This window comes from Pseudochaenichthys georgianus, chromosome 3, assembly GCF_902827115.2.
Source record: "Pseudochaenichthys georgianus chromosome 3, fPseGeo1.2, whole genome shotgun sequence".
In the NCBI taxonomy this organism is placed as follows: Eukaryota; Metazoa; Chordata; class Actinopteri; order Perciformes; family Channichthyidae; genus Pseudochaenichthys; species Pseudochaenichthys georgianus.
Genome location: NC_047505.1, coordinates 18208776 through 18223935, shown reverse-complemented (window position 1 = coordinate 18223935; position 15160 = coordinate 18208776). Strand labels below are relative to the sequence as shown.

At 43.5% G+C, this 15160-nt stretch overlaps 1 protein-coding gene across 2 annotated transcripts in view; it reads right to left on the bottom strand.

Annotated features, from left to right (window-relative positions):
• Positions 1-349: 349 nt before the first annotated feature.
• mpped2a (metallophosphoesterase domain containing 2a) overlaps positions 350-15160 on the bottom strand; it is a 53317-nt gene continuing 38506 nt past the window's right edge. For both annotated transcript variants that reach the window (XM_034076736.1, XM_034076737.1), the window contains exons 5-7: positions 4133-4248; positions 2504-2617; positions 350-2266 (exon numbers count right to left, since the gene is read on the bottom strand). In XM_034076736.1, the coding sequence (XP_033932627.1) occupies positions 2148-2266; positions 2504-2617; positions 4133-4248 (349 nt within the window). In that variant the 3' untranslated portion in view covers positions 350-2147. The remainder of the gene's footprint in view (positions 2267-2503; positions 2618-4132; positions 4249-15160) is intronic.

Genomic DNA, 15160 nt, shown 5'->3' with positions numbered 1-15160 from the left:
CAAAAACAAACGCAAATATTTAATTTTAAACAGTCAAGTCCTTTCAAGTCATCCATCTCAAGCTTAAGTCAAGTCTCAAGTAATGAATACAAAGTCAAGTCTTTTATCAATGTTAATCAAGCAAGTCTCAAGTAAAAAAATATGCGACTCGAGTCAAGTCATGTGACTCGAGTCCCCACCTCTGCTTATCACAGACTGGGCTCTGGTTTCAGACAGAGGGTGAAAAGAGGTGCTGCAGCACAGGCAGTGTGAGAAAAATAAAGAGATTTTTGAACCTTAAAGCATGGAAACACGTCACAGTAGAGACACAACATACTTTTAAGATTAGGATTCAAAACGAAGACAAAGGTTGATAAGTAAAAATCTTTGCAATTTTATTTGCATATAAAGGCAGCTAAATATATCACAATGAACTGAAAGAGAGAACTAACATTTCCATGAAGAGGGATACAATCAGAGAAAGAGCGAGAGAGGAACAGAGCACGGGAAGAGCATTTACAGCGGCAAAGTTGAGACAACTATTGGCAACATTTTTTTTGTGCTAGCAAGATTGCATTTACACACAGTGCAAAATTAGAAAAAAGAAAAGCAATAAAACACAAATACTATCAGATGTACACTTTAAAAGGACAGCTTTACCAGGTTTAGGCAGGCGTGTTGTTGGGAGCAACCAGCACCTGTTGGATTGTGACTGACAAATGTTCCTCTCTCATCCAAAACGAAAGTCTACCCTACTGGCAGAGTCCATACAAAAAACATTAAAGAAAGAGCGTCTGATGGGAGCATTAAAGAAACAAGTCAATTATACTGGTGCATACAGAAGAAAATGCACCAGATTTTCATTTTTTTTGTCAAACACTACTTTTAGTACAGATGTTTTACAACATGAATATATAATATATATTTATATATATATTTTATACATACATTTTCCAAATTAGATCAGAAATCCATAATGGGATGTTACAAAGTTAATTTTAAGGGCTGTAATTTGATAGCTTTCTGTCCCTGCGTTGGTCAGGTGTTGTTTTGCGGGTAATAAATAAGGACTTTTCTCTGAGCTCGCAGAGAGTGGGGCTCTAGCTGAAACATTAAAGCTAGTTTAAGGCAGCGTTCCTGTCAGCCAATAAGAAAAGAGGAACTGACGAGAGAAAAAAAAATAGATCGAAACACATAATATCAGATGATACAACATAAAACAATGGCATCCATTGTCCGGCCAATGCAAACCAAACAAAGAAATTGTACAAATTCACAAAGCATCATTTATCTTACAGATCTGACCAATATTTATCAAGAGCAAGATTGTTTAACCACAAAATCCCCCAGAAAAGAAGAATACCGGTGTTGCTTGCAGCTCTGTTTCAAATTCAACCAAATTAATTTGACATTGCATACATGTAGACTTTGTCACTTCTCTCTTTTTTTTTTTTTTTTTTTTTAAAAATATGATTTTTCCAAATAACAAAGACATGCAGAATTGATGGTACTAGGGTACGGCGGGGACAATCATGTTGATATCCCTCATGATTCGCCTGTCATTATAACATTTACTTTTTTGTGACAATCTAACAGCTTATGTCAGAAACGTAAACTTGAGTTAAAACCCCCAACACAAATATGAATTTGTTAAAGAAAAAATGTGTGAAAAAATGAGCTTGTTTTGTAGAAAATAACTTTATGAAACCATAATCAGAGAAAAATGTTTCCTAAAATCATTGCTCTCCTCAGATAATTTCCTGGATGATGTTGTCACTTTTACTGGTATTTGTGAAGTGATTACAAGAAACCCGGAGATACCAAAAATGCTAACTTGCATGATGCAATTCTCAGAATGAATGAGATTAAATAACGTTGTTGTTCCTCTGGAGAAGAACAAACCCTGATATCTGCCACCACGCTGACTGGAAATTGACGCAGGAAACAAGTATTGTTGTTTGGAAACAAAAACACCGGGATTCTCCTTTGACCCTCCCCGACAAACCCTCCCAACCCCCGCCCCACATCTTCTCAATCTCAACAACAGCTTGGAGAAGACCAAAAAGTTTGCAAAGAAACACTTAGAATTTTTTTTTTTAGCTTGACATATTTATAGAAAAAAAAGGAGTTTATGGTGCCCTGGCCCCTCCCCGTCCCCTCCTCTGGTCTCAGGAGCTGGAGGGGTTGGGCAGGTCGAACACGATGGGGGGGTTGGTGGGCTGGAAGCTGACGGTGCAGGTCGATGAGTTGACGAACGTCGTGAAGCCGTCCGTCATGATCCCATAGCCTGAGGGGGGGGAGGAGACAGACGTCAGCAACAGGAAACATGCAACACTATACACTCAGGGAGGACAATTCTGATAAAATCATTCCACCAAATCTGTCATTTATTTTTGTGCTAAATATATTTATTTTACTTAAATGTACTCTTGAAATTCAATATTTTCTTAAGAAATATTAAGTTCATCTGCTTTTTTTTTTTTTTTTACATTTTCTCGTTTAGGGTTATCTTTATTCTCAGTACCTTCGTGTATGCCTCCGAAGGCATGAAGTTTGGGCCGCACCCTCTTCTGCACCGTGTTGAGCAGCTCCACACAGCCGACCCGCTGCAGCTCCTTAGGAACCCAGTCTCGGAAACCTACACACACAGACATGTTAGGAGGTCAGGACGTCTCAGTTCCAAAGACTGCTCGATATATGGGAATGCAACACGTGTGGGTTTTAAAAAAGCAGCAGATAATCTGACCATCAATAAAGTAAAACAGTGACGAGCAAGAACCTTTCCCCCCCCTTAAAATGAGTTATTTAGGTAAGCTGAACTTTAATGAGGCCAAACTCTTTGTGAGCTGTTCTTCGAGTTTTAAGGGATTCCAATTTCTTTTTCTGAATCTGGCTGTTATTCATTCCTGGCTCCGATTCCTATTGTACGTGTACGGATTAAGGCCACATTAAACATTTTTTGGGAGGATTTTTTTATTCTGAGAAAAAAGTCAGAATTCTGACTTTAATCTCAGAATTCTGACTTTTTTCTCAGAACAATTTGTTTTTAATTAAAAAAGTCAGAATTCTGAGAAAAAAAGTCAGAATTCTGACTTTTTTTTAAAAATATCCCCAAAAAAATAAATCATGTGGCCCTTATCCTCTTCCGTATACGTGACATTAGAAATTTACTTTATAATTGTTATTGTTACAAAAATCTTCTTTATTTAGGCTTCAATATGCTATCACTTGTCCTAAATGCCTACGTTTTTGTTATAAAGTAATAATTAAGAAACAGATATTCTCTTATATCTTGCTACATACATGCTCAAAGTCTCTCCTGCTGAAAAGGCTTTGTCATATTGGACTTCCTCTCCTGCATGAAGTGCAATAATTATATTTTGCTTAATCAGTTCTGACCTAATGAAGCAAACTGTTGAGGTCTAACTGAGGTCAGCCACAGCTGTTTTTTATATTGTGGCAGTGTTTTCGCCCGTTTAGAACCAACCCCTTGATACTCAGTGAATGAATAAACACCACTCCTGTTTACTAGCCTTTTCCCCTTTTCCTGAGTTTACCAGTCAAACACATTCTTGCTGATGCAACTCGTTCTTCCGATTTTTTCGTCTTTTGTGCAACCCTTATTTTTTATTCAATTTGTTTTGTCTTCTAGATTTGGAAAGCCCTCCTACATCTTCAACATCCCCCTCCCCCCAGCTCTCTCTCCTCTCCCATGGTCTCTCTCCAATCGTTTGCAGCGTCTGTCACATTGCTGCAAAATCGAGTTTCCATGCAATCAAACCGCCACAGCGGCGGCCGCAGCAGCAGCAACCCTTCGTAGGCGAGAGGAAATCACTCAATAAAGCCAGAAGAAGAGCGCAACAGCAACAACAAAAAACTGGGGCCCAAACAACTAGAAGGAAAACTGAATCAGTGTGAAGTGAAAACAAAACAATATGTATTTTGTATTTCATAAAGTCAAACACAAATATTAAATCTGACTCTAGATTGTACTGCTGGATTGAAATGAAAACAGTGTTGACTTTAGCGCACACACATCTACACACACCGCCTGCTGAGACGCCTCCAGTGACTCCATACAGATTTGGAATAATGAGGCACAACCTCATTAGATATGGTGATGAGGGGGCTGTGATTGGTTAATTGGACTCACCGAGCGGAGGTCCGTGGGTCATCAGGATGTCGATGCCTTCAGGGACGAGGTTCCATTTATCCAGCAGAGACTGACCCCGAGGCAGGTTGAACCCCCAGCCGTTGAACCACGGAGTCCTGCAGAGACGGGGGGAGAGGGATCACATTAACACTGAGACTCCAGCATGAGTACGGCACAGAGATCAGTTGATATCTGGGAGCAAAATGTATTTCTGAATCTGCATATCCCTTTCATCTTGCCATTTCTTAAAAGCGGCAAGCAACTCTTGCTTTAAATGCTTACTGTTATGTTTTGTGTCTTTATTAACTAGATGTACTTCATCCATTCACTTCTTGAGACGTTGATGCATGTTCAGGTTTAAGTTTTTCTGTGCTATTTATAAATGGTAAATAAATACTGTAAATGTAAGACATTGTATGCAATGTAAACAATGCAAACGTAACACTCAGGGATAACTCAATGCCTTTCGGTGTGCGACATTGAACCTAACAGCTTTGGTTCGGTAACACATTTGATTGGTTAGCTGTGGACAGTACAACCAGATGTGAACAGAAACTTGACATATTGTCACCCTAAACATGTGTTTTAGCAAAGAGTTTATAATTCACACATCCACAAGAGACAGAGCAACATAAGCATGAATTCACCAGCAGGAAACTCCCTTTACACTTAAAGCAGGAAGTGAAAATACACAAGGGTTACATTTGAAACAAGCACCTTTGAATGGTCGGACTGTTATAGGGAATAGGGAGCGTTTGGTTTGACGCACCCTATTGGTTAGAAGAAGCTTTCAATTCAAAGAGGCATAATCAAGTTCAATTAATTTAAGAAGCCAGAAATATACGACTGACTGCCCAGGCCTTCTGGAAAAAAGTAAAGTAGTGAATTTCTAAGCAGCAGGGAGCCACATCATGTGTCATCCCCCATCCCCACTGCTACTCAGGCTGCAGATTGATTGACAGCAGCCGGGCCACCTCCGGCAGCCTGGATGGGAGTCTGCAGCTCGGGGGTGACAGGCAGCGCCTCAGCCTCCCCAGCAGACACAAAGGGAGCCCGATGTGGCTGAGTGGGAATGAGGGATGGATGGATGGATGCAGGGGGGTGAAAAACGGATGAAGAAATAAAGCGTGCCGCGTGGAGGTTGGATACAGGAGCGGGGGCGGGGGATTCCGAGGGGAGAAAAATAAATCGAGTGGAGGCTGGTTGATAAATTGAGCCTTCATTTATCACAATAGTTGTAATGGCAGAAGAAGGCTGACAAGAGAGGAAAGGAAGATAGATTATCAGCACATCATTCCTCAGTATATCAGCTGACCTACTGCAAGAAGCCCAGAAAGAAATCCTTTCATTCTAGTTTTGCAGCAGAAGAGGCGCTGACGAAAAGATGATTTCCACTCTTTTATTCCCAGGTTACTTCGGGACAGACCGCTGAGTTCGGAGAACTTTCCGGTCACTTAGCGATGGTGCTGCGGATGCTATTTGACCGAGGGGAAATCAGGGCTCCACAAACATCAATAGGCTTTGTTACAGTGAGGGATAGCTGCTCTGGCGCTAATCAATACTCACTGTTCCACAGGAGGGCCAGCCTCAGCACAGCCCCGGCTCACTCTCGATGTGTAAAACATCTTGACCCCTCCTGGTTTTTAAAACACTAGCAAAAACTCAGCTCAAAATAAAACACAAACAAATTCAGCGTGGTGAGAGAAGAGAGCATTCTAAGAACCGCCTCATCCAGTTTGGGTCTGGTGCTTGAACAATATTGAGTGTTTGCGCGCTTCACAAAAAAATGAGGTGATGGCGGCGGACCTGAAGCTCTGTCTTTGATTTGCTCGCTCAGTCGTTGCCTCGTTCTCTCGCTCGGTGGAGAGCTGAGAAATTAGGTTAGAAATGAAATGTGAGGAGTGCACAGGGGAGTGAAGGCCACAGACTGAACTGATTAATTAGAACTAATCACACAAATCGGAGCTAATGGAAGTCTAATGGATTACTGGGACGGCTCGCCACTTCACGGATGGATCGAGCGCTGCTGTGGAGGAACTCGGAGAGTGGTGAATCAGAACCAGGTCTGCCGGCTGCACACGGGCAGGCTATTTGTCTGGCGCTAGTTTTGACTAATCGCAACAAGGCCATACTTTGAAAAATGGCAAACGCATTTATTTCCCCCCCATTCAGAGAAACGAATTGTGGTTTCAGGCAGCACAAATAAATAAACAGCTGCAACGTTGAATTTGCTCCGTGTTTCACATGTTTTCCCTGCATAAACACATTCATCAGGGAGATGAAACATAACCCCTGACATGAGCCAAAAAGGTCCTGACTGCATGCAGAGCGAGGCGCTGCAGCTCCACGCCACAATGGCCCCATTGTCGGCTGTCTGCCTATGAAATATACCTTCCATGCAAGTGCATTTGTTAACCTCCGCCAAGATTAATGACATCCCGGTCACATAAAGGAGAGATTGTTTCCTGTGTGGCTGTGACACAGGTTTTATTATACTGTACTGCAGAGTGTGTGTGTGTGTGTGTGTGTGTGTGTGTGTGTGTGTGTAGTGGGCAGAGTGGACGTCCACCAGCATCTGAGTAGGATGAAGTGTTGAACTGAATGTACATTGCCAGTGTCTCAGTCTGTTCTCAGAGTGTGTATATGTAGATCAGCTTGTATGTGTATGTGTGTGTGTGTGTGTGTGTGTGTGTGTGTGTGTGTGTGTGTGTGTGTGTGTGTGTGTGTGTGTGTGTGTGTGTGTTTGCGACTACATTCGAAGCAGTCTTTCCTTGACACTCGCCATCTGGAGCGCGTCGCTGTGGCAACAAAGGAGAAGCACAGTGGGAAGTAAAACACAGATCACGGAAATAGAAGTAGAAGTAAGAGAAGCAAGAAAGAATAAGAAGAGGTCTAAAGAACGAGGTACAACGTAGTGGCTGAACCTGTCTCTGCGGTCCTGCCTTGGGTCTCGTCATGCTGCTTCCCTGATGGCTTCCACAGGATTGTAGCCGACATCCTCGTGGATTCATCTTCTTATTACAGACACATGCGTTTCCTAAAATTCGGTCTATATGCTGTAAAATGTATTATCTCTTCGATTTACACACGGCATCTATTGCACGTTTGTCCGTCCTGGGAGAGGGATCCGTCCTCTGTTGCTCTCCCTGAGGTTTCTCCCATGTTCCCTTTAAACTGTGGGTTTTATCTGGAAGTTTTTCCTTGTACGATGTGAGGGTCTTAGGCCAGAGGGTCTAAGGCCAGAGGGTGTCTCATACTGATATTCTGAACAATCTGTGCTGTTGTATTTGCTGTAAAGTGTCTCTACTGTAGGCTATTTTTATTTTATGTACAGCACTTTGGCTCGACCAAAAATCGTTTATAAATGTGCTATATAAATAAAACTTGATCTGATTTGATGTGGTACCACGCCAGACGATGGTTTCAAGAAACACAAAAATAAACTTACTTTAGGAAATATTTTTTAAATACAAAAATGCAGCTTCAAAGGGACGTGAAGCCCGTAACCATGGTAACTGGGACATGTAGCGATTCCTCCCCCACTCCCCCCCTGGGAGTCAAACAGTGGAAACAGGTTCAAATGTGCAGCCTGGGCCGGCAGCGGCGGTGAAGCAGACAGAAGCCATTTAGCCCTCTTGTGCAGAACGTCAATATTCAATTAAGCCGGTGGACATCATTAGGACGGCGGGGCAGCGTCTCTCTGGGCGTGACACCGCTCTTAACCCCTTACACACCCCCCCCCCCCCCCCCCCAACCTACTCTCTCTAGGTCCCTAGACAGAATATTATACCCCCTAATAATACACACACGCACAAAAATGCTTTGTTCCTCTCATTACGCCTAATTAATCCGACTCCTCCCCCACTTGATGGATCATTTTAACAATGTTCTTACACCTCACTGAAGTGCCTTTGACGTTTTTGTGTCAGTGACCCAGAAATGACGTGCTGGGTGCCATGGTCTTGTAATGAAAGTGTATTGTACTGGTCATCATCATAAGGCGGTACTATTTTAATGAGTGATGTTATTCAAATGAATTGGATTGAAAAACAACACGGGTAAAACCCCGACTCTTATCAATAACGTCCTGATAAATGAAATAAAACACTATGATCCCAAACCACTGATCATTTTGCTGAAAATCTCTGAGGTTACATATTCTCAATATTGTTCTTTCTCCCCTCTCTAACCTGCGGTTTCTTTGCTGCCTGGCTTTCTCCCTCTACAGTATGTGCACCACACATTCAGGTCAACCTCTCTTGTACCCCGTTCCTGAACTACACACACACACACACACACACAGGTTCTTTCATTTACCCTGTTTACCAGACAGGGTGCAGACCCTCGGTGTGTCTCATTCAACACACACCTGAGACCCAGGAGAACAGACCCCACAACACACACTCTGGAAAGAGGAGGCACATACTGTCCGACTGTTTGTACCATTACAGCTGTAAAGACCCTGACTGTATTCATTTCTGCAGCCTAAAAACGTCCCGTGTACAAGTGAAACCCCTCCCCCCAAAAAACTAATTATCGAGGAAATGTGTTTAAATCCAAAGAAGTTTGAAAGGGAACAACACACACACACACACACACACACACACACACACACACACACACACACACACACACACACACACACACACACACACACACACACACACACACACACACACACACACACACACACACACACACACACACACACACACACACACACACACACACACACACACACACACACACACACACACACACACACACACACACACACACACACACACACACACACACACACACACACACACACACACGGCGAGACAGAGCGCTGTGTCTGTGTTTTGGTCGTGTTGACAGCAGCGATACGATCGAAGCATGTCTCGGGTAGAGTATGAACCTCCACCTAAAAGCCACAGAACAGTTGCACCCTGGGACATCAGGAACAAGCCCTACCGTGACCAGCCCAGAGATAACAGCAGAGAGAGGGAGAAGGAGAGTTGAGAGAGTGTGTGTACAGGTCCAGCGATCCATCCTGTCTGACCTCTGAGTCAGAGCGGCCCCGGGGTCAGCGGGGGAGGGGACTAATTGATCAACCTGTCAGAACCAATGAGGAGGGCCATGTTAATGACACTTTTATAAGCCCCGCGGGACGCACCACCTGACCCTCAGAGCTGTATGAGTATGTGAAAAGCATGCAGTGTGTGTGTGCGTGTGTGTGTGTGTGTGTGTGTTTGTGTGTGTTTGTGTAATCCCACAGCACAGCTAGCCTTATTAAAAGGAGCCAAGTGGAGACTCTGGCTGGGTTTTGACAAATGGCCTCTCAACACCAAGGCCACCTTTGCAAACTTTGGGGACGAGGTAGAAGGCGAAGTCACAAGGGTAAAGGGGCCGTGTATGTACAGTAAGAGTGTGTGTGTGTGTGTGTGTGTGTGTGTGTGTGTGTGTGTGTGTGTGTGTGTGTGTGTGTGTGTGTGTGTGTGTGTGTGTGTGTGTGTGTGTGCTCCAGCACTAATAACCTGTGCCTAGTGACTGATGGAGTGTGCAATGGATTAATCTCGCTGCAAACATGCTGCCAAACGCAGAGGCGCTAAGGGTTAGCAACCGGACTTGGCCCGCTTAGGAAAGGCTACAACCACAGGGACGAGTTGTTTCAAACTCACACACACATTCACACACTCTTTCTCCCCAGGGTGTCTCTCCACGCTGATACAGCCAGCTGCAGTTTGACCTGCAGGCCCTAATGTAAAACAACCGCTGCATCAGCCAGCAGACGCTCCGCAGCACACACAACTGTGCCGGCAGCTTCCAGCCATCACGACATGCAGGTCTGAGAGCAGCACAGAGAGGAGTGAGAGGAAGAGAGAAGAAAAGGGCAAGAGCCCAACATTGTAGCAGGAAATCACATGAGAGAAGCGATGGTCAGAGTGTATCCCCTGCCCTCATTACATCCCCCTCTCCTTTCAACACACTCGTACTCTCTCCGGATCAGCACAAACATCAAAGCAATCAAAAACTAGAGACTGAAACTGCTTGTCTGGAAGTGTGACTCAATTCAATTTACTTTATTTTCCATGAGGAACTTCATTTGTGCCGTGGATAAATGAGATGTGTAAAGCATGCATACAATTAAATACGTGCCCAATTCACATTTAAAAGCTAAGGATAAAAACGTAAAAGCTGGAGGCAGTCAAAGTGCAACAATTAATATTGACTGAGTGTAAAAACAATTTAAACCCAATAACATTTACCCCCTCAAGGGATGACGCCATTGCATCTGACAGGTTACATTTGCTTTACAGGGCTCCGGTCTGACACCATTTAGTCAACGTGCCTGACCGCGTTATATAGGCTGCACCAAGTTTGTCAAAATAGGATACGAGTGAATAAGGGCTCACGGAAGTGATTCAAACTAAAAATGCTGCCTTGGGAACACTTTGTTACTGAGATAAAACACATGACACAATTAGCAAGAACCACAGGTGGTGGAGAAGAACTCGCAGTACCTGAATTGTTTTGGGTTTTTCCTGGTATTTGTTCTGATTTGTCAGAAACTGCTTTGAAATAAACACCCTTCATACTAAAACACAAGTATTTCCCAAAGACATTCAAGACATGCAGGTGCAGAGCTGAGGATGTGGCAGGTGGGGTTCGGGAGGAGCCATGAGTGTTATGGGAACACGGATGTATCCACATGTCCAACATGGAATACAAATACGTTGAAATGTGGATATGGACTGTCAGGAAGCTGGGCATGTCTGAAGAAACTGGAGACCAAAGTAATAACGAGGGGGGGGCTTTCTGAGAACCTGTATGGGGGCAGGGGCCGCAGCCCATTCAACCTGCCCTGAGACACAGGGACAAGGGTCCCATTACCCTGCTCCAGCCTCGACCTCTGTGAACTTGATCCTGGGGAACAATGTAAGAGGGGGAAGGGTGGAATAGGGGAAGGGGGAGTGACGGGAGGCAGATCTGAGGGTAATATCTCTGGGAAATAAGTGAGCTTTCCTCAGTGACAATAACTGCTGGACAAGGTTTCATTTCCCAGCTCTGCTCCAAGGACCGGGCGGAAACCTTTTCCTACGGGTTTCAAACGGGGAAAGTTGAAGGGGAATCGAAAGCACGCACTCCATTACACAGGTGTGTCTTTCAGGCCGTTTCAAAGCTGAACCCATTCTTTCTGAGCACAAAGACTGCAGCTCCAGGTCTGCAAGTTAATTGAAAAAGCTTGAACATTTCAAACTTTCATTTTTGACATACAATACTGGGAGCAGAAAGGAGATGAAACAAAATTATTTAAAAAAGGACTATTGTGTGATTTGGCCTTTGCTAGCCCTTGTGAGCATTCAGGGCGAATGCTGAAGGTCTGCGGCTCTATAGACTTGAACTGCATTTTACCAGAGGAGAAAAAACTCATAATGAAATTCTTTGAACAAAATAGCCCAGACGGTTACATAAGAAGTCGGGACATTCAGACTTCAAATCTTGTTAAGCCGGATTGTGAAACACCAAAATCATTCACTCATCTTCTATACAGTTTCTATTATTCCTCCTTCCTACTCTGCGTCTGTGTTATCGAAGGTGAACCTGCTGTTCCATGCTAGCCTCCCTCCCCTGCACTAACATTGTTGGACAGTTAAATAAATCAAACATTGGTTAGAAAGAATCAGAGATATTGTTTTTTGTATTCCACACAATCTTCTTCTTTGTTGCTTATTAGTCTTGGAGTCCATATAGAATTGTTCTGAGTGCCTGCACCATTTCAATTGTTGCCAATGAGGGGGGAGCACGTGTTGTGTGTACTGCTGGTTGAAACCCTCTGATCTTTCAGACATGTGCCGGTGTTGCCACTGTTGGTGATCCAAAAGACGCTATGGATACACAGCCTCCCCCCAAATGGAACCAACAGTTCAGTCGGAGGTTCAGGTTCAGGTCTCTGCTGATGTAGCTTCGACCAGCACTTTTAAGCCCTGTGTCCTGTCTGCCACACATGTGACCCGTTGCATGCATATCTGGTGTTGTCGATGCAAACATTAAAGTATTTGAACCAATCCTAATTTACATACATTCAAAACATGCATAAACTGGTTGTTGACATTCAAATCTATAACTTCAAGGATGCTGAGTTTTTTTCTTTTCTTAAATAGAGCATATTGAATCAACGTCATCATGACATTACCTCACTCCGTTGTCCATCTTTTCATTTACAAGAGTCTCCGATGTGTAATGAATGTCTATGGCCAAACTGCCATCATGAAGGGATTGATCAAGCTTTGATATGGGAGACCTTTTGAAGTTATAATGATTACACCCTATATCTTAAACTTCATATTTCCTAATTCTATTTAACAGACTTAAAGATGTACATTAAAGGTGCTCTGGCTTACACAATGGGCTTTTCTTGACAGTCTGATGCAGATGATTGATCTTTTCAGTATGTGTAACTGTGGAACAGCTCTCCTTCTGAGGAACAGTAGTAGAAAGAAAGCAGTCGGCTTCTCACATCAGGGTATATGTACCTTTTAAGACCTCATCGCCACTTGGAGTTCTAACCGGTTACCTTGGCGACACACTTTACCTCACATTGACTATATACAGTATAGATTGTCCTTCCTCCTTATCTTCCAACCATTTGGACTCAAACGTCCATTTCCCCATAACGATGTTGTTTAACAACCGGCGTAAACAGACCTTCACGCGCCATCAAGCAGTGAGCGGGCGATGTCCTGCTCAGATGACGTCAAACCCAGCGGGATGCCATAAATAAACTACACAGAATCACACCACACACCGACGCCATGATTACATTCAGGCACACTGTAGAATACAACCTCTCAGACCATTTATATACTTATTGAAAACAAGCTACAAAATGTAATGCCTTGGAAAATGCAGTTTAATACTTTTTAATAGCCTTAATTTTCGCTAAATTGATTTGTCAACTTTTAATACTTTTTAAGACCCCGCGGACACGCTGCACATATTGCTGTCAAAAAGCCGGGAGCACAACCTGCCTTGTCCTGACATGACAGACCGACCAGTGAGAAGTCAAAGGTCAAGGGGGGAGGACGAGGTGTTAAAGGCAACAGGAAGAGCCAGGGGGTCGATCCAGTGCAGATACATGGCACTCTGTTCGCGGTTATTGTGTGGACCTTACAACGAGTGGATGCTCACCGGGGCACGGAGACGCAGTGGCAACAATAGGCACAGGAAAGCACACAAACTGGCATTGTCAACCTCATGGGTTTGTATACACAGAGCCGGAATACAGACAAAACAAAAACACACAAGGCTGAAACGGGCAGCCTGTCAGACTCAGGAGTTGGACATAAAATATAAACCATAAAAACACACTATAAGTTCATTTAAATGCAGTTGTTTTAGGGGAGAATGGTGGAAAAAAGAATTTCAGTCGCAGATCTACAGATATCAATCTGTCTAAACGATCGTGCCCTTTTGCCATTCATTTGGCATATTCCTTCAAATAAATGTCCTAAATATAACTGACTTTTGCTTCCATTGTCGGTTGTTTGCCTGATCACTGAATGGAGGTCCTAGTTTGCCCACGTTTTTTATTTACGACACTTCAGCCCTGCAGACACCTGGAGGTTCCTACCACCCACATCGGGTGTCTAAATCCAGCGAGTAGAGATAAGCAGAGTGTCGTCCTTGCCGCTGAAGCTGTGCAGAGGTCAGCCGGAAGGAAGGGAAGTGCTGCAGGACGATGTGAATGCTATCACCGGCGAGCAGCAGCCAGTCGGTGGGCTGCCCTTCTGTTTATAGAGCTGTCGTTGCCGCCGTGATTGATGGCTCGCTACAGACAATCCACATCTCCCTCACGGGCCACAGAGTGCGGTGGGAGACGGAGTGGGAGAAACTGAAGTGTGTGAGAGCGTTTGTGTGTGGAACAAAAGAGAATACTGGGAAAAGCAGTTCCAGCTGTGGTGAATGTTTAATCCATGATTTAGTCCTACGCTGTAACATCTCATGATACACTTATTTAAATCAACGTTGTATCGTGCCTCCTATGTCCTCAAATGTTGTTGTCAGTTTCAAGGCAGGTGATCTTGAATTGTCAAATTGCATTATGTTGTCGTTGTAAAATGTCAGATTAAATAACTGAAATTAGCCAAACTATGAAGTTCAAGTTTAGGTCATTAAAAAATGAAGGCGGTGTGGTAAAAGATAATGTTTATGGACCCAGAACACGACAGCTATATTTGATATGTGATCTTTTACAATCATTTAACTGAAACTCTTATCAAAAGCGACTCATTATAAATGCTTTAAACCTGTTGGCACAACCCAAGTGCAAAAATGATGCACGTTCATCAACTTCTTCAATACGCTGCTCGACCTCAAGGGCTGCAAACACAAGGTTGTTCTTTAGGTCAGTTGTCAGTTTGCAACAAAACATATGAACAGTTTCTGCAAACAGTCTGAGAAAATCTCATTCAAAATCCAGGGGCATTCATTTGATGCCACAGCAGCGTACACTCTCCTGGGAAGCCTCTCTCTAATCTATTTACCTTGGCTGCAGGAACTTTCTCCCATTCAGCCACGATAACACCAAGTGATGAGGTGATACTGTCTGACTAGTTTTAGTTCATCCAAAACATGTTGAATGGGGCGGAGGTCAGGGCTCTGTGCAGACCAGTCCTTCCTCTGAAGCAAACTCAAACTATTTCTTGATGGAGTTGGTTTTGCACAGAGTGACATTGTTGTGTTAAGAGATAAAATGGCCTGGCCCAAAGTGTCATTGTTGTGGCTCCTTTCACTGGAACTATCCATCTCAAACCATGCAGCAGACTACACATGGACAGGGGTGTCCACACTTTCTATTAGTCTTCAGTGCATTTATACTGTATTCCTAACGCAGCAAGAGTACACTGTTTACAGAGGACCAAGCTTCAAGTGTGGACTGCTTTTAGAGGATAACTAAACTGCAACAAATAACATATAGTCTGATTTAACTCCATTTAAAATTATTCATATTTCTTCCTTTTAAAACTTGCCATAAAACACAGT